The sequence below is a fragment of the Hippocampus zosterae genome, chromosome 21, assembly GCF_025434085.1.
Source record: "Hippocampus zosterae strain Florida chromosome 21, ASM2543408v3, whole genome shotgun sequence".
Taxonomy (NCBI): Eukaryota; Metazoa; Chordata; class Actinopteri; order Syngnathiformes; family Syngnathidae; genus Hippocampus; species Hippocampus zosterae.
In genome coordinates, this window is record NC_067471.1 from 8,082,614 (window position 1) to 8,105,764 (window position 23,151).

General features: G+C 49.2%; 2 protein-coding genes and 1 long non-coding RNA gene across 5 annotated transcripts in view; 1 reads left to right on the plus strand and 2 right to left on the minus strand.

The window, feature by feature from the left end:
• LOC127593704 (uncharacterized) overlaps positions 1–23,151 on the minus strand; it is a 191,533-nt gene that overhangs the window by 45,876 nt on the left and 122,506 nt on the right. The window lies entirely within an intron of this gene.
• Positions 3,357–6,973, minus strand: ifrd1 (interferon-related developmental regulator 1). Its single transcript, XM_052055289.1, has 11 exons — positions 6,743–6,973; positions 5,558–5,744; positions 5,355–5,479; positions 5,127–5,284; positions 5,003–5,053; positions 4,738–4,916; positions 4,544–4,652; positions 4,282–4,416; positions 4,075–4,203; positions 3,900–3,995; positions 3,357–3,819 (listed from the first exon to the last, which is right to left on the minus strand). Exons 1-11 carry the CDS (start codon positions 6,771–6,773, stop codon positions 3,733–3,735), a joined length of 1,287 nt encoding a protein of 428 aa, XP_051911249.1. The 5' UTR covers positions 6,774–6,973; the 3' UTR covers positions 3,357–3,732.
• Positions 13,621–23,151, plus strand: part of dock4b (dedicator of cytokinesis 4b) — a 38,752-nt gene continuing 29,221 nt past the window's right edge. For all 3 annotated transcript variants that reach the window (XM_052055261.1, XM_052055262.1, XM_052055264.1), the window contains exon 1: positions 13,621–13,837. In XM_052055261.1, the coding sequence (XP_051911221.1) occupies positions 13,801–13,837 (37 nt within the window). In that variant the 5' untranslated portion in view covers positions 13,621–13,800. The remainder of the gene's footprint in view (positions 13,838–23,151) is intronic.

Sequence of the window (23,151 nt, forward strand, 5' to 3'; positions counted from 1 at the left end):
CGACCAATCGAAGTGGCTCATTCCGACCCTTGGCAACAACCTCCGCGGCAAAGCAGAAACAGCAGCGCCGTGTGGGAAGAGAGAGGGAGGGTGTCTTTGCACGCTTGCATTTGCGTGGTGCGTTTGGCTCGTAGCGCCTCGTATCAAAACGCGTCTGGACTCTCTTGTATTCGGCTCCGGTGTTGCGTGCGTGTCGTGTTGAGAGCAAAGAAACGAGCACGGCCGCATCCAGATCTTTTTCCGTCATCATTTGCCAGTTGTACTTTCTGTTCATGTCTTGGCTGGGTGCCGGTGACTTTGCGCCGGTTTCCCGGGCAACCCCAGAGACACCATGTACCCTGCCGGTCATTTAGCAGTGGCAAAACAACATTGTTTATTTATAAGTAGCACCAACAACAAAAGGTTGAAAATAATGCTCCAATTTGCTCCTCGTGATGTATTTGACAATCTTGCGTGCATACCGAGAGGCGAATTTTGCCAAGGCGTGCGCAGAATGACAATGAGTGCGCATTTATTCTTCACTTTTTGGATGTCACCAGCTACCAAGGGACATGCCACTCATAATTTGTCTGTGTATGAACCTGTTGCAATTTTTTTTTAAGTACATAGCAGAAAAATCTGTTCACCCTTTTAAAACCGTGAGCAAAATTTGAACGTAGCCTGATTTCAAACACGGCCATTTTTAACAACTCGCGATTTTAAAAGCGAATGCACGTCCGGCTTCAACAAAATAGCAGCGCCACCGTTAGCAAACGACCGTTAGCACTGTAAACAAGCTAGCATTCGCCACATTGGTAAAATGTTTCGTAGTAGTAGCATCACCGAATTGGCCACAACTTGCGATTTTAAAAGCGAATGCACGTCCGGCTTCAACAAAATAGCAGCGTCGCCGTTAGCAAACAACCGTTAGCACTGTAAACAAGCTAGCATTCGCCACATTGGTAAAATGTTTCGTAGTCGTAGCATCACCGAATTGGCCACAACTCGCGATTTTAAAAGCGAACGCACGTCCGGCTTCAACAAAATAGCAGCGCCGCCGTTAGCAAACGACCGTTAGCACTGTAAACAAGCTAGCATTCGCCACATTGGTAAAATGTTTCGTAGTAGTCGCATCGCCGAATCGCAATAGCTTCGCGATTTTAAAAGCGAATGCACGTCCGGCTTCAACAAAATGGCAGCGCCACCGTTAGCAAACGACTGTTAGCACTGTAAACAAGCTAGCATTCGCCACATTGGTAAAATGTTTCGTAGTAGTAGCATCACCGAATTGGCCACAACTCGCGATTTTAAAAGCGAACGCACGTCCGGCTTCAACAAAATAGCAGCGCCGCCGTTAGCAAACGACCGTTAGCACTGTAAACAAGCTAGCATTCGCCACATTGGTAAAATGTTTCGTAGTAGTAGCATCACCGAATTGGCCACAACTCGCGATTTTAAAAGCGAATGCACGTCCGGCTTCAACAAAATAGCAGCGCCGCCGTTAGCAAACGACCGTTAGCACTGTAAACAAGCTAGCATTCGCCACATTGGTAAAATTTTTCGTAGTAGTCGCATCGCCGAATCGCAATAGCTTCGCCAGTGCATGTCGCTACTTCCTTGTTGCCTCTTTATCATCAGCTACCAGAGGAGCAATGCTTTGTTTCTTTTTTTTAATTTTTATTTTTTAAACAACCCGCCCCTTTATTATGCACAGTCGTGGAATTTTGACTTCATGACTTCCCACCACTGGTGGCAGCTCAACAACCCCCCCACAATGTTCATTACTGTGGCCTCATCCGGAGAACAGTTGTCAGCCCTGATGGGGGTCTGCCATCATCAGTGGCCCACATTACGGCGAGGCGGAAAGGAGGGAGGGTTGAGTTGGCAGGATGGGGGGGGATGGGAGAGGGGAGGGGGGGGGGTTATGGAGCGGCAGGAGTGGGAGGTATGATGTGTCTGTATGTGTTTGAGTGTGTGTGTGTGTGTGCGTGCATAACAGCAATGAGTCACACAGTGTGGGGGCTGCGCTGCATCTGCGCCCGGCACGACAAAATGTGCATCGCTGCACTCCTGTTTCAAGGCTGCGAGCAGCTTCCATATGGTGGCTTTGCACTCGCACATGAATGAGATGCATGTACACTTGTGTGAGGATGCTCTCATTATTACTCTATTGTGTGTGTGTGTGTGTGAGTGTGTTTTGCAGCATGAGCTTGCATGGCGGAATTTGAGGATTGGGATCCAGGGTGGGTGGGCTGGTGGTGTGAGGTGAGGTGGGGCGGTGAAGCCATTTGAGAATTGTCTCACGGAATTCTTTTTAAACCTCCAAAACTGGGTGTTGAGTATCATCACTCATGCTCACTTTCAAGTGGAGACATGATTAGCGTCCATGCCAGTGAGACTGCAGCAGCAGCAGCAGCAGCAGCAGGGCAGATGGAGGCAAAGCGCCACCACTTGGCGAGCACAGGAATTAAACTTGAAATCTGGCCTTTCAGTAAAGAGAATAGATTTTGTGGAGGTGTTTTCTACTTTAGGGGCATGACAAGGCAAGGGCCAAAACTGCTGTAACATTTTATATGTTTAACATTAATGCGATTAATTTGCTATTGATCAGTTACCCGTATCGGCCAAGGGACGACTTTCCTAACCATGTCGCGAACATCGACAGCACAGATCTTCCAGTTTCATTCCTATTTTACACGCTATTTGCAGCACACCAGCTAAAATAATTAACGGCTCGTTAGAACTCTTTTAGCCGATTCAATCAAGATGGTCGTGTTAGCTTCAGATTAGCCGCGGCTAATTGTTGAGAACACGCTTGGCGGTTATTCTTTGTCCACCTTCGTTATTTGCGGCAACCCCGACGATCCGACAATAACGACAACCTTGGGGAGTTCACAACTGTGTCGGGGATAGAAAGGTTGGACGGGGGAACGTGGGGGGGGGGGGGGCACAGTGTTTTGTTGGGTAGCCTTTATGGGCAGATTCCTCACTATGATACGAAGTCGTAAAAAAAGATTCATTGGCTTTCAATGACCTTCTCTCAGTGGAAGCTTTGTGCTCTTTCAGCCTGCTAAGCAACACAAAAATAGAGACGCTCCTCACCAAAAGACGGGGATTGATTAATTTGCTCTTCTAATTAATAGAAAACGTCAAAGGTTTAGACTACAACGAGTCATTGCGGAGAGTATTGTCAGTTTAATCCCGAGGTGAATGTATTCCTCAAATTGATTTTAAAAAAAACCTGGCAATTTAATTAATAACCCGTTGATTTTCGATGGCTTAAGTGCGGCTTACTCTCGCGTGAACTGTCAAGTCACACACTGTATTGATCATTCGACTGTTCATACAAAACAAAAACAAAAAACAACACATCGGAATGGCTTTGTTTGCACTTTATTAGTCCACCATATTTGTCTTGAGACCATCACCCCCCCCCCCCCACACACACACACAATACAATAAACACCGGGTTCTACGCAAAGAGACCTCTCGTGGTCAGCTCGGTTGCGCAACGCAACATGTTAAGAAAAACGGGGTGTGGGGGGGGGCGGGGGGGAGCAAAAAAACAAATCCAGGCAACGCTACTTTGAATCTAAATAACTGGAATGAGCAACGACAAGTCTTGAACAAACGTGCAATATACTCGTGCTTAATTTACTTGCGTATTGACATTAAAAGTGATGTACTGTGGAGACGTTGCAGGAATCTTAGCAAACAGGTTGTACAAGGAGAAGGGAAGAAAAAAAAAAAAACTTAGAAGTCGCCCACGTCTGATCTCTTGTCCCGACACTTGCTTCTGGCTTTGGTCCGAGCTTTGAAGGCGGCCGAGTTGTGAAGATGCTGCGAGAAGGGAAGCCGGGGGCTTTTAATGCGCCCCCATGCGCGTTGGCCGCGACAAAGGCGAGCGACTTGTGACTCACCCTCTCAAAGCGGGAGATTTTCATGGCCTTAATCGTGGCCGAGTCCACCAGCACGGGGGGTCCCAGTTGGAACACGTCTCGGATGAATTCGTTGGCCTGCCAGGGCGACGGCCAATCGTCAGCTTTCAAAAAGGATCGACCGGGGTGACATCACCATGGCGACAAATCGACGCACCTGCAAGTGGTAATTCATTCCGGAGCCCACAAACTCCCTGAAAGCGTCGTACATCCTCTTCCTCAGCCAGCTGTCGATGGTCATGCGTTCTGTCCCGAAGCGAATGCTCTCGGGCTGGAAGTCGCCCTCCTGCAAGCGAGAAAATGAAAAAAAAAGTCAACTCACGACCGTCGCGCCAAGCTCAAGAATTCAGCGTGTGGCGCTCACCTCCACGGCCTTGAGCACGTCCCGGAACACGGAGCGTTGTTTCTTTTTGTCCGTCTTGGCCCGGTGCTTGTTGCAGTCCGTGGCCAGCGCCGTCAGTTTGTCGCACAGCTCGTCCCAGCCGTCAAACTCAAACTCCTAGAGGAACCCCCACCTTTAATTTTTTGTTTCAATTCGTGGATTTTGCCCCAGACCATTTCATTCATTCCCACGCAACTGGAAAATGGCCTCCATTTGAAAAAAGCCTTCCACACAAGTCACTTACGGGATCCATGTCTCTGGCCAGCTCGAAAAGCAACGCGATGGTCTCTCCCGCAGCGATTCTCATGTTGACGTCGTCGCTCTCCAGCAATCTCGGAAGCTTGGGCAGATGTCTGAAAAAAAAAAAAAAGGGGGCGTGGGGGCGGACCGGCTCTCAACTTGTTCCATGTTGGCTCCGCGAGCACCGGCGCGGCGTACTTGTGCAAGATGTCTTTGAGCTGGCTGCCGGTGCAGATGGTGAGCAGAAGGGCCCACGACAGAAGAGCGTTGGTGTGGAGCTGGCTGCTGGCGGCGCTGATGGAAGCGCACGAGCCGTCCGCCCTGGCGTAGGAGCGGCTGAAGAGGTTCTCGAAGCACTCCATGGTGGCGCGCACGTCCTGGAGGAGGAACCCGAGCGGTGGAGGACATTCAAAAAGGACCCGAGGACATGTGACTACTAATAACGCCAACAAAAGCGACTCACCAAAACGTCATCTTCTGCAACTAAAGTACAGAGGCCCAAACTTGTCGCCACCTAAAACGAGAGCTTTTTTGCTCGGCTTCCCTTTTTCGAAAGTGGCTCCGTCGCGACAATATGAGCCACTCACCGCCTGTCTGCCTTGCACGTTGGCCGAGCCGTCGGCCAGGATGTTCTTGAAAACCGGTTTGAGGGTCTTAAACACTTCCTCGCTCTCGATGCCGGAGCCCAGCTGGATGCACAGCAGACAGGCTAACGACGCCGCGGCCCGCTGCTCTTCGCCTTTACCTGACGGCGGCAACGTATTCAATTTGGCCCCCCCCTGAGTGCGGGATTCTTCACTTTCGCACCAACCAACCTTTCTTCAGACTGCGTTCGATGCTGTCAGTGATGGTCATCCTTCGCTCCGAGATGAACTCGTACAAGATGCGCGTGGCCATTGCTGTCTTGAGCCCGTCCAGCGCCCCCTGTCTGGTCTTGGCACTGGAAAAACGGCATGAAATGTTCATTCGTGGTCCATCCTCTCATTGCAAGAATCCAATCCTGCCGTATGGAAAATACCTCTTGTCCACGGTGCTGTCGATGAAGCCCTTCAGCTTGTACTGGAAATCCTCTTGGGCTGCATCCTCACCGGCCTCGCCACCTTCGTCCGCTACACTGGTGACGTCACTGAAGCTGCTGCAATGACTGAGCGTCTCAACCGAGGCGTCCTCGTCGCTGAAAGGCTGCACGTTTCCATGCTGTGCCCCTGAAGAAGAGGGAGAAAAAAGGCAAGTATAGTACGTACACGAGATCTGCTATTACTCTGTTATGTAATATTGGCACAGCACAGGTACCGGCAGTACCGCAGTTATCTAATCTGTTCCCGTATGCTGCCCGTTTGCAGATTTCAACATGTCAGGGTGATATTTCGAGGCTGTGCAAACACGGTGCTCGGTTTGTCAGGACATGGGTCACAAGTGACCTTGGGTGTCTTGAAAGGCGCTTATAAATAAAATGTATTATTATTATTATTACAAGTGGAAGTGACAAGGCACGACAACCTGACTTTGTTTAACCACACACATTTTAACATGAAAAAAGCTCTTAAAGGAGGCGCAACAAGCGTGGTGTGGGGATTACAGCACACTCAGCTTGGGTTCGCATTGAGACCATTTGAATGCATGCATGTATTGTATTGTGTTGACGTGGACTGAACAGCTGATGCTTGTCGGGAGAAGCTAGCACCGCCTTAAACACGCCCAATAACAATCAGCGAACAATGTCCGCATTCAGCCCCGAGCCAACACCAGGGTGCAGCGGTCGCACACCGGAAAAACTGTGCAAAATAAGGCAAATCCAAGACGCTTTGGCTTGTTACTCGAGATAACGGAGGAACATGATCGTTTAAGCTAACGTAAAGTAACCCACGCTTTGCTAACGGGTGATGACGAACGCTAAAGAGGGGAAAATTAACGATCCTCAAAGTTTAAGACTCAATAGCGTGCCGACAAAAATGCCCCCAAGTTTTAAGCATGTTATAATCGTAAAATCAAAATAGATATATTTCAGCGTGCCTTAGCACGTTTTTACTGCTTTGTGTTAGCTGCTAAGCTAGCAGCAAAACAGTTTGACGAATACAACTCCATGTTTGTAGTCCGCGCCCGAGACACGTTCAACGCTCCTCAATAGCGCGGCGTCGCCTCAAAGAACTACAACTACCATAACACGGCGCGAGGCCAAACAAGGCCCACTCTCCCCACTCACCCCTGCCACTCTTCTTCTTGGCCTTTCGCATTTTCTTTTGCCCAAAAAATCTGCAGAGATTGATCCAAAATCAGCCAATACACGACCAGCTTTTATTGTGTTGTCTGTCAAAATGAAAATATCCCCGCGGCAAAGTGAAAAAACAGGAATTGAGAGCGATCTGGGAGGTGCACTGTTGTCCGAGACGATACATTTTCCCTCATACACACCAGTGATGCGTCGATCACGCGACAGCGCTACTTTTTACCGGCAAAGCCGACCAATCGGAAAGCTTCATCGTTGTCTCGTGTCCACACGCGTGACGCGGTTGTGCGCACTGTGGGCGACCGGTTGAACGGTCACGTTTTAACTCAAGTCGCGTTTGCATGCATTCTCGCTAATGCGCTCACACTTTACATTGAACTCTACGGCATGTCACTTTATTGTGCTGGAGAAGGTGCCGGCCGGAGTAAAACCACGAAAGCTGTGCCTTAATTATTTATTATAGACTCCAAAAGAAACATGCATTCTCCGCAGTCTGAGGTCGTTTGGAGTAATCGTGATTTAATACACTATTGGCAAATCGGCACCCTTGAGTGCAAATTCCGAATCGGGTGTTAATCGTCACTGGATTCTCTAGTAGTCTAAAACTGAATAACCGGTTCACGAGTAAAAGGTTAACGCGTGAGATAGTGAATATTTCGTTCGTTTTTTTTTTTTTGCCACGGAACGCCTTTTTAAAATGCGCGTTCATGTACTTCCGGGTTAGCTTGGCTACCTCGCCCGTGCAGCTGTTTGTGAAACGACAGTACGCTTACATGTCTTTCGCTTGTTTGTGCTTAAGATCAAGAACAGAATGCCTCTGTATTTTCAGCTTATTTCAAGGTAAAATGCTATTGAACTCTCCCACTGGTAAAAATACTCAATCTTCGTTACTTTCATTTAACCGGAAAATGACCCGGAAGTACATAAATCGTGAATTTAAAAATAAAGCGCTCCCCTGCAAAACAACAACAACAAAACTTCGTGTTATCTCGCAATCTTTGCTTAGGGAACGCAATTTTGTTGTTGTTATAGTTTTTGTTTTTCTTCCATGTCAACTGCGATATCTTTGTGTAAAAAAAAAAGACAAACAACTGAATGAATGGTAGAAAATGTGATTGTTTTGCATGTCATTAACAAGACCGACGGGGATTCAAACAAATTGCTTGATTATCCAGTATGAGACACATTTTTAAGGAGGTTGGCAGCCTAATTTAACCCGCATGATGCCTCTCCAAAAGTGTCTCTAGCACACTAGGGGGCGCCATTCCGCTTGAAATGTTAATGGCCTTTCCTCACAGCCCAACTCCAATTGCAGCGGAGCAAGTGCAATTCCCACAGATATGTTTTCTGTGATGCATAATTTAATTTCACGGCGCTCAACTGTTTCAGGAACGGGTGCATGCGGTGGAACCGTCGGAGCTTTTCCAAAGTCGCATTTCAGCATGGGCAAGTGCGGGCTGTTGATTTGGAGTTTTATCCCAAGGAAGTGGAAGTCATGAAGAGGTGAGTGGATAATAACCTGCCAGGAGAAAAAGCAAAAACAGAGAAGCCCAACGTGATCGCCGCTCGCCATGCCGCGCACGTCGCCTTGGTGGGCGCAGGGCCCCGATCAACTTGATGCCACAGGAATACAGATGACGGCAGCGAGAGACTGACGGCGAGCAATAGAAAAGGCGTGAATATTCATCGCCCTCGTTTTTTGTTTTAATAATGGATAATTGCAGAATCCCGCGTGGATGCTGCGTCGGTTGTCAGGGAATGAATCTCGAAGCCTAAAGGCCGACTGAGACTCAACGTTTTGCATGAGCGTGACTCACTTGCTCTATTTTATTACGGCGAGCAATCATTTCGGACATCTACACGCATTTATTCCACTGTCTTGACACCGAACAGTACACATGATATGAACTGGACAAAGTGAACGTTGCAGCAAGTAGTTGTTTTCTTTGCTTTGTGTGCTTTGAATGCCACTGGCCATCCACAACTGAACTCCAGCCCGAGGAGGAATAAAACACTTTGATGAAAACACCACTTCCCCTTTCGTTTCTAAATGCATCCGCTTATTCTCTGAATCTTATCGAATGACATGTATGAAATATTTTTTGTCTTTAGTGTTTGAAATTTCCTGGTTTTGATTGCGAATGGTTCCCACAGAACCTTTTTGATCCGGGTCATGGCAACATTTGAAAGACTCTTTGGGAACCCTTCACCATAGTATACAACCAGTAACTCTATTTTTTTTTCACCCCTCGTATTCAATCACGCATCTGTTCATCTTTTAAGGGCGATGGAGGCCTTTTGTTGGCAACCTTAACCGCATGGATTGAAATTGATCAAAGCGAAGGAAGAGCGATGCGGCGGAGGAGGGAGAGGAAGGTCGGTCCAAAAATATAATCCAAACTCTGCTCTTCCTTTTCATGTCCGAGGTTCAAACCTCATCACATAGCAATTAGAAAAAAAAAGATATCTATTTTTTTGGGGGTAAGAAATTCTATTTGTCTGGGCAGAATCTCAGCCAAAATCCACTTTTGCTTCTTTGGCATAATTAGCGTAGCAGGGCTGCGAAATGCGTTTTGTGTGAGCTTACAAGGGCAGCCTCTGTGCGCGACAGCTGCATTTAACATACAGAGGGAGGCCAGTGTGAGTTTATTTTGGCACACGACGGCCGGCGCAGCGCGCGGATTGTTCCGCCGCAGGATGGAAAGTCACGTTTCGCAGAAGCCAAGGCGAACCCGTTTGCTGAGTCCCATCGCGTCCGAGCGGCGGCACGGCACTCGTTTGACGCCTTTGACGACGCGTGGCTAAAACAAGACGGCGGGCAGACAATACGGCTACAAGATTCCACGATGGCCTCGTGAGGGCCCACTGAGCACAAATTGAGTCAGAATGATCCCACATGGTTTTACGTGTGTGTGAGTGTGTGTGTGTCTGACACAAAAAGTTGCAGGGACACCAGTAAAAAAGAGCATGTTGGAGTTGCCTGGCAACCCTCAAGGCCACAAAAAGAAGTTTGGCAGCGATTCCTATCTTATGTAAGCACAGGTTGCATAAGGCTCAGAGTAATCGAAACGACACCAACTCAGGCAGGTGAGACGTTCAAAATAATATTTCGCTCGAAGCCATCCGGCAACCTTCTCCTCGCTGCTCCTCTTCAAAACACAAACGGGCGATCCAGTCAGTTGCCGCCTGCCCTCATCCATGGTGATAATTTAGATGGCATAGGTCAACGCCCGCTGCGCTCCACGGGGAACCTCCTGTGAACCTGTAAAGGTGGCGGGTGGGGGGGTGGGGGGGGGGTATTTCGGGCTTAGCCCTGTGGAGAAAGCAGATTGATGGCTTGACCTGTTGCACTCAGTCAGTAGATGAGAACGAAGGAATTTAGGCACATGCAAGAGTCGCTAAAGGTGGATGGAATTGGAAATAGAATATCGATAGCCTCAAAACTGCAGGGTCGCACCAAAGGTTATCGTACTCGATGACGAGTCACAACATAAGTTAACAGGTCGAGTGGCAACAAAACGCGGATGAACCCAATGAATAACCCAACAAGTCGTGTCAGTCCCTCTTTGGTCCATCTTGGGCTGTTCTTGCGGCAACTGCTTTTGGATATCCACGCCGCTCAATTTTCTGCACACGGTGAAATCATCTCGCGCATCCTGCTCTCATTTATCTCTTATCGCAAAGCAGAGCACCGCGCATTCATCAGCCCGATGGCATACGGAAGGAAACGAGAGATTGCGATCACCAGCCGGATTTCATTAAGCCAACTTGGTCTTATCTGCCCATCAAAACTCAATGAAAGAAAAAGCCGCGCGTCGGACCGAGGTGCTCTTTCTGATATTTCGGCTCTCCCGTCCTATCTGTGGGAATGTTTGCGCCACCAAGTGTGAAGTGTGCTGGGTCTTAAGCCTCAGCGAGGACACTTTTATTTGCTCAGGCAGCAAAAAAGACGAGATCACGACAGTCAAAAGGCGGGGCGGGGATTATTGTTTTGATGGTATCGCCTATGGCGGAGATCCTCAACTCACACTGACAGCCACAGGCCCATGCGCTGGCGTAGGGCCGCCCTCGGCAGATAAAGAGCCTTTCGCCACTCTCGGTGGTTTTTTGCACTTATGAGCAAGACGCGTGACTAAATCCGAGAAACAAAAGTTTGCCTGTCTGCACGGCGGTCATTCCACAAGTACATACAAAAAAAAAAAAATCTTAGGATCAAACATGATTCATCCAAGGTGCTAAAGCAAAGCCATCTCTGACTGCCATTTGTACAGAGTGTGTGTGTGTGTGTGTGGCAACACAATCGTGTTTTTTGCTGGTGGGTGTTGAGGGGTCCAGGTGGTTGCATACTGTCATTTTGCACCCGCAAAGTGCAACCGCACGGAGCATGTGAGTCATTTAAAAAAAAAAAAAAAAAGAGAAAACACCAAACAAAGCCTCTAACCTTAAGGGGGGGGGGAGCCTTCTGCTGCTGATTTCTTTTTGAGTGGTAATATGACACAAATGCACTTGACCGGTCTGGCTACGGTTTCTCATGAGCCCATTTGGGCCATAAATGCTCCAGATGAACAGGCAGACCACAAATCTGCTCATTTGGTCCCGCGGGATGTCCATGGGGGGTGGTTGTTCAACAATACCCCCAAAAATAATAATAATTTGGGGGGTATTATAAAAGCAGCTTCGAGATAAGCCCACCCTTCAAAGTTTTTCTTTTTTTTTCCATGTCTCTTTTTCAAAGCCTGCTGCTTTTGTAAGTAAGGATGTTGCCTGCTGCGTCCAGGCTGGGGGATGTTTTTGCTCAATTCGACAATCTCAACCACACTTCCTGCTTTGGGACAAATCAACGGGCAGAAAAGCAAGCACCTTCTTACTCTTTTTTTTTTTTGTTGATTTTTTGTTTTGAAAAAAAGTTTGATGTGTGAAAAGAAGTCCGATGTGTGTTCCTACTCCAACAGATGACCAGATTCTCCGATTAACAATGATATGCTTTGCTCCTTGACCGACTGTGTCGGCAGGAGTCCCTCAAGGTACAATCCAAAGTACCCTTCCGAGTGTGCATTTCTTGCTTGTAACCACACCATTGGGGAAAAGGCCTTTGAATGTGTTCACTCCTGTTTCTCAGCTGTAGCATGTGCCGCCTCTGTTTTCTTGTTTCTATCTGCCCCCCCCCACCGAGTTGCGCTACCATTATGTTGACAACACATTGGTTCCCAGTTGCAAAACATCATTTGACACTTGCTGAAAACGAGACCACCTCTGGTCCTCCAAGAGATGAATCTGCGGGGTTTCTGTTTTACTGTGACAACCACAACCGACGCCCCCCCCCCTTCTTCGGCGTATGATTTATTCATACGCAGAGCAGAACATTCTACATTCCAAGAATGTACCCCCACAGCTCCAATCAGAATGATTGAAGCTAGGCAACGTGTACCCGTACTGCGAATCCCATTCCCTCTGTTTTTCTTTAATTAAAAATGCCCAGTGGAATCTTTCTGTGCAAGAAATGTACACTAGAAATGACGGGAGAGTGACAAGCTAGCTCTGACGCTCCCTGCATACAAGAGCTCATTTTTTTTCATGGCTGTTTCATTCATAATTCAACACAGAAACTACAATGAAGATGCGTAAACGGACGTGGTATGCGCTGATGGGACATAGCGACAAGTTTGACATTTTCAAAGCATCGCAATGTGATTTTCACAGCAGAAGGAATGAGCCGTTCAACCGAAATTCCTGGTACAGGACTCGAACGCACCGTGAGCCACATTCATCCCCCAACAGTGCGTGTGCGCGTGTGTGGGTGTGTTTGAATAAAATTGGGTGTATTAGCGAGTGAGGACACAGCCTGCTCATAAAAAAAAAAGTGTGACATTTGGTGCACATTCACTCACCCACATAGAGACACACGCAAGTGCAAAAGGCACTTTCTTATGCGCACAGTGTGTATTTTCGCATTCGGGCTGTGCAATTCCCTCCAGTTTTCAGCTTCCTTCTTCATTTGCTCATGTATTTTTCATAAATCACTTGTCTCACGTGGAGCTCTGTGGGTGTGTGTGTGTGTGTGTGTGTGTCCTGGTCAAGGTCAGGTTGTACACCTTGAGCAAGAAATTAGAGGTTTGGCAGTACAGTGCACTGCAAAAAAAAAAAAAGATTTGCATTTTTGAGGGGCAGGGGCAATCATTTCAATCGGAATAACTGTAAAATATCAATTATTGGCATTTCTGACAGCGATGTTCGTTGGCATAGCAAAGCAAGCAAAATAATTAGCTGAGTTGTTTTTACTTATCTTTAAGTTGAAGACACAAAAAGCTACAATTAGGTCTGTAAACTATTTTTTTGTCAGCATTTCTTTCACTCTTTCGCTCTGACTTCCTTTCTGCCGTTCTTGTAAATGAAATGTGACTATAAAGACCACATCCTAACCACATTGACGTCACCGTTTGCTACTACAATCCCCACAATGCAACGCGCTCGTCTCTAGCTGTGTTGGCCGCGCTGTAGTGTTCAAGATACCTCGGGCATTCATTTATTCATTTGTGAGAAAGCTTGACTTTTGCCGTTAACGTCAATGAAAGTAGCTTTTGGTTTGTTCCCGACAAAACTAGTACAATATATCTTAGATTACAATATCGTTATAGCGTTGAATGTCTTGTGTTGTATAAAAATAGGACGCGTTTCTTTTGGAACGATTTGAAACGCTCTATCGTTTGAACACGCCACAGCATTTTTGACTTACCACCACATGAAACAAAACTGTAAATAAATGAATGAAATCAAATGAAAACACCATAGGCACCAAGTAGTCTCCATTCGAAGTGATCCCGTGGAGTAGTGGCTGGATGCCCGATGACCGTGAACGCACCCAGCCTCCGTACCGCTACCAGCTGCGGCGGCTGTGGCAGCGGCGCATTCTCGCCTTGTAAATCCAAACAATGACTCCTACTACGGATCGGAGGAAAACACGCGAGTAGAATGCATCTGACTGCACCGCTTTTGTCGCGATCCCCACGCCAAACTTAAAAGCACCCGCCGTAACCATGTGGATACCAACGGAGCAGGAAAAATACGGCGTCGGTAAGTTTATTGCGATTTTTTTGGGGAGGGGGGGGTTGTTGAATGTGTGAAAGTGCAATGCGCGTGGTGCGTTCAAAGGCACGGTGTTGTTTGTCTTGGAGGAATGAAGCTGCAACTGATTGTATAGTATAAGGGGGGGATGCTTGTGTTTTTGTTTTCTTCCACCAAACAACAATGGGAAGCATCCGAGCTGATGATGAGAGCTTGACTGCCACATTGCAACGCATAGCGTTGTCGGTGTGGCCCCCACACCCGCCCCCACGGGTTGCTAAATGATCTTAAATATTTATCCTATGGACCGTTTTTTTTTGTCGTTTAACATTTTCACCCCCAACCCGCTCCCCCTTATTTTTTTTAAATGAATCACTTGGTGCATATTTTGTTTCGTGGAAGAACCATAGATTCTCATGAAGATGCGCGCACACTGCGTGCATTGTTCCAGGTTGTGATTTAAAACAGTAAAGTGAGACAAACAAGCCACCCCAAACCAAATGTAGGAAGCGGGGAGGCGGGGGGCGAGGGGGGGCTGCTGGTGTTGGTGTTGGAACACAGTCTTTTATTCCTGCTTGTGTGGTGAGAATTCCTATTTGCTGCCCTCTCCACCACCTCCACCCTCCTCCTCCTCCTCCTCCTTCCTTTCCTTCTCTCCACCTCCTCTTCCTCACAATGACATGATCATTGAGATGTGAGCAAGTTCAATGTCTCATAATAATATTCCCCTGAGATCTTAATCTGCCATGTGGGAGTGATGCTCCAGTCCCCTGAAACACCCCCCCCCCTGCACCCCCCCCCCCGCCCTAATCAATTTAGATTTTCTTTTAAAATTCAAGTCAACGCGTTTGCTTCCTCCAAATGCTCCATCCTGTCCCGCTGACGCACTTTTTCGGCCACCCTGCCACCGTGACCTAAAATCGGCCAAGCCCAATGAACTAGGAAGTGCCCCCTGGCCTCTTTTTGTCACCCTCTACACTGTGGACTTTTTTTTCCCCGTTCAATCCCCCCACCCCTCCCTAAGCGCCAAAATCCTGCTTTACCCGTCATAGATCCTTGATCAGGTCTGTATGATCCACCTTTTAATTCCAGACTATCCAATTTCAAAGTACACTTGAACTGGATTAAAGGGACGATATTTATTCTAAAAGGCCCCCCAGGCCCTAAGACATGCTTTGGGAGAAGAGCTCATCTTTTTTTTTTTTTTTTTGAGGAAGGAACCAGTGTTTTCCTGTTGTGAAAGGCCACAAAGAGACCTCTGAGGGGTTGTGCTGGCACCTCTGACGACTTCGCGGAATCAGTGTGCGCAGGTGACGATGTTCACAGTTGTGCGGTGCATCAGTGCAAAATGATCGAAACGGATTCTCGAAATCCTCCAGTTAGTTTTTGGGCCTAATTCAACCCGCTGTTTTCATCATTTTAAGTTTTGAAGCAACAATATGTACAAAGTCCTGATAATTATTTTGCCCTTTGAATTCTCACTGAATAGTGTCTGTATTGTTGCTATGGGAACTTGGCTCACTTACTTGAGCGCGCTGTAATCTCGGTCCACTGGCCAGAATGTCTCCCATGTTGTGTTAGCGCCAGCTAATGAAGTCATTTTAGTGTTAGCATCTTTTGTCCTGTCCGTCCAACCATGCATCGTTGCTTAGCACGTTTACTTACCTTATGCCCAAACCGCTTCACACTGCGTCTTAAGCAAACTGGTGCATTAGAGAGATGGCAAATTGTTTGAGAGACGTGTACACCGCTTGCGCCTGAGTAAACAAAATAACAGCCATAAATATGAATATTTCGATACGACATGCTCCTTTGGGGCCATGTGTTTATGGTCTCCACTTTTGACCGTAAGCTTAGGTAATGGGAAGAAACTCGGAATGCTTCGGTTTTTATTTGATGTCAGACTAGTTAGTTCAAGATCAAAATGGCTCGCCGCTTAATTGGTTGACCGCGGTTTTGTTTGATGTCGATTCATCTCACCGGCGCGGTCGTACTCGTTTGGGATGAAATATGCCAAACGAGTTGATGAAATATGAATGAACTCCAGGCACGTTGGTATTAACCGGTTGAGCGATGACTGTTTTTTTTTTAACCGGTAGCTTAGAAGATGGATGAGAAAATGTTCATGGCCGATTGCGAACTTGACTTGAGCTAAAAGAGGGAAACGGTGTCATGTCGTGTTTCTGAATGCAAGGAGTAATTTATGAAATAAAAAAAAATATCAACATAGCGTCAGGTTATGCCCCAGACTCCTCCTCCTCCCCTCATTAAGACACTTTGATAAAACCAATCAAGCGTGTCATTACTCATGACAATGTCGACTCCTAATTCAAAAGTATTTTCACGAGCTGGTTTGCTCCAAAGTCTCTTGCGAGTTCTGAACGAGGATTTAGAGGAGCGGCCGTGTTCAAATCTAGAAAGAGCTCACCGGATTATTGCTTGTTTATCGCCGGAGGGCCTGGTAGGGAAGGAGAGACCCCCCCACCATCCCTACGTGGCCCCCCTCCTCCCAAGGGGGTGGAGCGGCGTGTCACTGAGGGTGCCGGCGCGTGTCAGGTTCATTGTCGCCGGGCACACGCCCTGCCCCGTTACCCCCTGGATTCTCCCACTTTGCTCCACTTTGTTTCGGAGCGGGGGGGGGGGGGGGGGCGGGGGGGCGCCTCATGGCCCATTCCACCATTCGATTCGGTAATAAGGCCGAGTTATGGATTGGGGTTTGGCGGGAGGGGGTGCGCCTCCCGGCTTGTGGTTGCTTCCTCGCCTGCCGCCTCATCTCCATCTGCAAAGATGGCGCCGCTTCACCAACGCAGTCGTCATCATGGACCGCGGGGCATGTCGGCGGCCATCTTGTCGAGTTGAACAGATGTTGAAAACATCCATCCATTCATCCATCCATCCATCCATTCTCCGCCGCTTATCCGGGGTCGGGTGGCGGATGCAACAGTTTAAGCAAAGAAAGCTCAGACTTCCCTCCCCCAGCCACTTCTTCCAGCTCGTCTTGCGGGATCCCAAGGTGTTTACAGGCCAGCCTCTCTCTGATGTGTCCCGGGGCCTCCCACCAGTGGGACATAACCGGAATATCTCGGCAGGTAGGCGTCCAGGAGGCATGCCCGAGCCACCTCATCTGGCTCCTCTCGACGTGGAGGAGATAATTAAGGGAAAAAAACCCCAAGCAATAACCATCCAGCCCACAATGGCTGTTAATGCGGACATGAGCTGGGCCATAATAGAAAGGCACAAAGATGTGGAAAATGCGGTCCAATTAAGCCGGGCTCGATTTATTTTGGCCCCCGGTTTGATTTCTATGATCAAAAAGCTTGCTTATTCAGATCTGTCAACACAAAGCTGCAAGGAGGAGGAGATGAATGGATTGTGGGGGAATTCGATTGTGCCGCTTGCCACTTCTCGCTAGCTTATCCCCATTGTTGGCTGGCGGGGGACACGGACGAGCCCACATGCAGCATTAGGCCACAGCTATGCATAATGTTATGACAGGGCCATTGGGGGTGGGGGGCGGGGGGTACATTGGCGGCGGCGGCGGCGGCGGCGCGGGCTTTCCTGCTTTTCCACTCCAGTTGCATCCCGGCTTGCTTTGCGGTCAGGGAGCCTCTCACCCCCCCCTCCGGCCCCCCCCCCCCCCCCCCCCACTTCGTGTTTCCCTGTTATAGTTACAGATCATATTTCACATCGGTGTTGACGTCAAGTGCTGGTTTCATTTTCGTGTTGCGTTTTTTTTTTTTTAAGGCTCAAGACAATGGGCCTGGAAAATAATCCCAAAATTTGCAAAAAAAAATTCTCAAACAGCCCAGTTCCTTGATGCATCCTGTTAGGAATTTGCCGGCCCAAACGATCTGTAATTCTCCGGCAGCGTTGCCAGCAGAAATGTTTGTTAGCTGTGTGGGCTGATGGGGGAAATATGCAAAAAAAAAAAAAAAAAGATAACGTCATAAAAATAGGGGTGTCTGCCGATGTCAATCACTATGATTGACAGGCGCGAGGCGCTGTTGACGTGCCGAGAGACACTTGTTCTTTGTATTAAAAAAAAAAAAAAACGCATTCTGCTGTCGTCACGACCAAACGACGACTTTGTCAGGATTCATTTCCCGCTCGTGAGATAGATGGAGCGAAAGATCCGGACAGGTCTCGGTCCCGATGGCGTTTCAAACCGGCTTCTTTGACCTTGACTCGTCATTCAAGCCGTCATGCCGCCTTTCAACTTTTAGTGGAGGAGGGTTTTGGGATCTTTGACTTCAAAGGGAAAACACGGGGGAACGTCCACAAAGCAAGGGCGTAAAAGGCACGCTTGGATGAATTTCGGGGAGTGGACAGAAATGCAAAATGTTCCCGGGGAGTGTTTTGATCGGTTGCCTTTGACATGCGGTAGCGGAGCAAGTGTCTTGGATGTACCTGTTCCTGCGGGTTGCTCGCTAGCAGGCTGGAGCGGCATGACCCTTATCGCGCATTCTGCCGTCTCTCCAGTACCTGGCACTCCTGACTCCACCCCCCCACCCCCGATACGTTTCATTCTCAACTCTCGGCCTTCGTTATCGCACAAGGCGTTCCTTCGCTTGCCTCGTGCGGGCGGGCGGCGGCGACCTCGGTGGATCTGGCGTGTCGGAGATGATAAAGCGCTACAGATGCTCGGCGGGCTTCGGGGAGCGGCTCGAAGCGCAGAGGGTCTTTGGTGCTTCAAGTCGACTCTTACAACACGTCTTAAGCATTTGTTTGGAGGCGTCTTTTTTTACGCCGCAATGAGATTTGAAAAAGGCCGTAAGGTGCCTTTTTGCGACGCCTCTTTTGACGGAAAATTGCCCTTTTTGAGGATGCAAATGCCGTAAAATGAGATTAGCCACGGAGGAAGCTTAGCTCATTTTTTTTTTCACATTTGCGTATCGACGCTTTTATGCCGCGACGTCATGACGTCGCTCCAACTTGGCTGTTTGCCAGTGGAAAACCAAAGGCACGGGGGTGGGGGAGGGGTTGAAAAGGGGTTACGAAAATCCACTAAATGGCTCCCATAGCGACCGTGTAACATTGTTGCTCGCTCGCAGCATTTGTGACCTTTTTTGCACGGCGCTCCGCGTTGATGACGGTCGATCTCGGGTTGGCTCTCCACCTAACCCCCAACCACCTCATATATTTTTTTTTAATTTTCACAATCTGTGTCATTATAAAACACCGACTTGTGAACTTTGTCAGTTCACATTTTTGCTCAGAAAATCGGAGGCTTGTGACGATCGGTCGACGTGAGCGGGATTTCCCGAGTGACGGTCCAAAGGTCACCTCCCGGATTATCAATCAATCCAGTGGCAACCTCACTCCACCCTTCTCTCCCGCTCGTTGTGAGTGGAAAAATCCCTCCACTTGGGCTCGAGGCTTAACCGTCCACCTGGCGTCTTTGTTTCCCGACTTCAATCGCCGTCCACCTCGGGGGAGGGAGTCTGAGGACCTCCCGGCGTCATGTGTTGCTTCTAAAAGTAGCTGAAAGCTATCACCCCCTTCGTGCGGTGCGACAAGGGAAGGAAACTGCGGCGGTGGCCTTTGTTTAGCCTGCGCACGGCGCATGGAGACTTTGCTCCGGCGGATAAATATGACAACCGGTTCCGGATTTGCATCTTTGCTCCGCCCACCGCATGGGCTCCTTTCAGGAAGCGACGGCATCGCTTTATGGAAATAATCCAGCAAGCGCCACTTAGCAAACGTCCACGTTTCACCGGGATTCGTGGCCAGATTGTGTTTGACGACAGATGGCTTTGTTGATCAAGCGAGAGGGACCTCGTTGTGGGGGCTCCCCCCCTCCAGAGGGGACTGGAAATGTAAAAATAGCACTTCCCCGCATTGAGTCATCTTCACTATGAATGGATCAATAATGGAAATTTTATGGCTCGGGTTGCCCGCCGCCTATTTATCTGGCGCCTAATGGCCTGTCAGGGAGTCCACTTTGACCTTGACGCTCGCAAATCTCTGGATCATCTTTCACTCTTTGGAGCGCTGCTTTGACACTCACTTCAGATGAAGAGCAGGAGACGCATCAAGTCTGATTGCCTTTGAAACCGGACTCCTTCCCTGGCGGACGTTGGTCCTCACAAACTCGTTCACTCCCAAAGACGTTTTTGAACGTCTTTTCAGACTTGGTCCAGAATTGGCTGGTACTGAATGAGTTAAGGGCTCAAAGCGGCGGCGTGGAAACAAGACCTCTTGGTTTTCTGTCACCCTTTGGAGTAGTGAGTGAAAATCAGACATCGCTAAGAGCCAAGCTAGCCGTGAGCTCCGGCCGTTCTGCCGGATCCGGTGCCCCCCGCGCGTTCCCGACTTCCGTCTTTCTGCTCGCTTGCACCATTTCGGGCCTTTTCGCTGCACCGTGCTGACCTACTCACTGTGGTGGGGGGGATCTATAAATAGTGACCCGCAAATGGCGCTTCTTCTTGTCCGTGGCAGGATGACTGCACGGCATGCGCGTCTCCTCAAGCGAACTAGGGACTTGTTACATTGAGCCGGCCGCATCTTCTGAGGTCAACCGTGACCGCGGTCGCGGGCACGATTGAAATAGCCAGCAAGCGGCCATCGATTTGCTGGGGGGAAACGTTCGCCGGCATCATCAGAGATGATGCGTCACCCCCGTAAGCCCCCCCCCCCCCCCCCCCCGGGGACTCTCATCTGGAGCGCAGCCATAATCCTCTTTGCCCTAATGCACCAGTAACCTTCGCAAGTCACCACCCCGCCACCGAGGAATACGGAGCGGAATTTACGGATGATCATATTGATTTTTCTCTCGGTCCCCAGATGGGTGTCACATTTGGATGAATGTCTTCATGAGTGTGAAAGTCTGTCTCCGCCTTTTTTTGGAGGTTTTTTGTTTTGTTTATGAAAGCAACTCACGGCTTGGGAACCAGAACTTGACGTCAATGGAATCAGCATCACTGGAACCAGTCATAGCGTGTTGCGTTTTTGGACTTGGTCGTCTCTGCCGGGCGGGCCTCCGACAAGATTCCGGAGTGCGTCTGCGGGAATTTTGATTTCATGTGGTTGAAGCCATGACGGGGGTGGCTCCTTGAAGCCCAAATAGCAGAAGAGTCTTGTGACTCTGTGGAATTAAGACTCGGTGCGGGTGTCAGAGGGTTCCGCCCTACTTGTTGTTGGATGATCGGAGCTGTATCTTGATAGCATGTAAGAATTGCTGAGTCTGCACGAGCTGAGAGTGAGGAGACGCTAACGCCCTGCGCTGTCGGCGGACATCCATCAAAAAGTTCCTCTTCTTTTTTTGCCGGGCGGCCCGAGCAGCATCCCCGTGTTTGTTTCTGCGCGGCTCATTAGCATGTTTTCTACTTTTACTTGCCCGCAAGCTAGCGCTAGGCGTGGAACGGGCGCACAAATGAGGTTACCTTTTCTGCTTTGTGCGCCGGTGGGAGGAGGAAAAACAAATAGAAAATTAATCACTCCAGCCTTGCCCGTCCCTCCTCCTCATCTACGACTTTCTTTTATTCAGGTGGTGGGTGGGGGGGAGTTTTACTTAATCACCGACAGCCTCGGTGCGAGCGCCCAACCGCCGCTGACCTAAATTGCGAAACTGGGACGGTTTTGTTTCTCCCCTCACCCCTACAACTGTTTTACTCAGCCGCATCGATTTTTTTGTCCGTGTTGGACTTTAGCGAGAGAAAATGAGCTGAGCGGTGGTATCGGTTCAACAACGGCGCGGTCTTGCCGGCGCGGTCTTGGCTTTTGAGGCTGCATTAGCCTCATTTAGCCGTCGCGCAGCTGCGCACCGCTTCCTCCAATATAATCTGCCGGACGTGGCGGGGAAGCGGGATTCTCCTCCGTTGGAGGTGGCTAACAGGAAAAAACAAATTGGAGAGAAGCCTCTTTTGTTCCCGCATATGTCGACTCCTTAATGGGCAAGATGAAGTGCGGAGCAAAATTCAAAGTCCACGCAGGGATGTCGCTAGGTGATGGTTGAGGACCGCTTCATTATTTTGACGCCGTGAGAGTGATCGAGTGGCATCACCCCCGACTCTCTCCGGTTTGGAAGTTCCTCGGATTTGGATCCGGTTTGGAGCGCTCCTCCGCCATCCAGCGGTTGGCACGCCGGGGACGGCAAAATAGCCCCGGCGACAGCTGAGCCCCCTTCATCCCGCCGGAATGCGAGGCGACGCGCCCGCGTGAAGGCCGGGCATTCAAACGGACAAACATGAATGCTCCGGTCCACTCGGTGCTTTTGGGTACACTTGCTGAGTAACCAAGCTGAGGTCAGGTCTTCAAAGTGGTCAACTATTTTGGGAGGTCTCTCCCGGATTATGACCGGCTGCAGTTCTTGCTTAATTACTGACTTCATCACATGTGAGCTTGTCGCCATAGCGATGCGTAAGACTTGGAAAAACAAACCCTCCAAAGCGCCGCACCTCGCCTGAAATGGATCCAATTAATATTTGATGATCCAGGTTGACGGACTGTTAAAAGGAGGGCGGGGGAGGTTGACCTTTTGAAAGTGATTTCTCACATGGCCAAAAACGGGCAGGGCAGTCGGGTGCGGGTCTCTCTCTTCTCAGCGATCTTGTCGGTGTGGTTTTTCATCTCGAAACGGTCTCGTTTTGAGCTTTCAAAGGCGGCGGGAGTTTGTTTTTGCAAATTCCGCTTCACACTCACACGAAGCGTCGGAGCTCTTGGGTCTCAAGATCACAAATACAAAATGGTGACTTTGGTCGGAGTTTTCTTCTCGGCTTCCCTCAAGGCGAATCCGCAAATTTCTGGCGCACCCCTGCGAGCTAACTGGCTGACGGACCTTGCTGGTAATGAAGTGCGCTCCACTGGCTTGTGTTTGTGAAGCGCCTGCCATCTGCCTGTCCTTGAATGGACTCTTGGTTTTGCCCGGGACTTCCTTCGGGAGGGGGGGCGGGGGGGTACTCCGCATTTAACACCCGAACCTTCACCCGGCGGCCCCTCTCGCTCAGCACAGACAACTCCGCAGTCCTTTCATTCGTTGCCTCTTGAAACACGCACAAATTATACAGTCTGCCTCTCGCTCTGCGCTTTGTTTTTATCTCTTGAAGAGGCCGACGACACCGATATTTGGGATTCTGATCCGCCGGGACCGGCGCTCCGTCTCGCTCTGTCAGCTGTTTGTGACGCTTCTTTCATCCTCCCCCTTTTGGTGTTTGAGCTTGTTTGCGGCAAACGAGGCCTAAATAAGACTCTTGGCGGTTTTGACGAGACGTGGAAACATGTCGTAAACAAAAAAACAAAACTGGCAAAGGCCGTCTTCCTCTCATTTGCATTCCCGGCGACTTCTGTCCGCCTCGGCCGTTGCACTCCACTGGAGCTCAGCAGTG

What these genes read in the sequence shown, in the direction of transcription:
- ifrd1 (XM_052055289.1), bottom strand. Translation starts at nt 6,773, where the DNA reads ATGCGAAAGGCCAAGAAGAAGAGTGGCAGGG. An exon ending in CGAACGCAGTCTGAAGAAAG is followed by an intron (nt 5,285 to 5,354) that starts GTTGGTTGGTGC and finishes TGCCGCCGTCAG; the next exon opens with GTAAAGGCGAAGAGCAGCGG. An exon ending in TGGCCAGAGACATGGATCCC is followed by an intron (nt 4,417 to 4,543) that starts GTAAGTGACTTG and finishes GGGTTCCTCTAG; the next exon opens with GAGTTTGAGTTTGACGGCTG.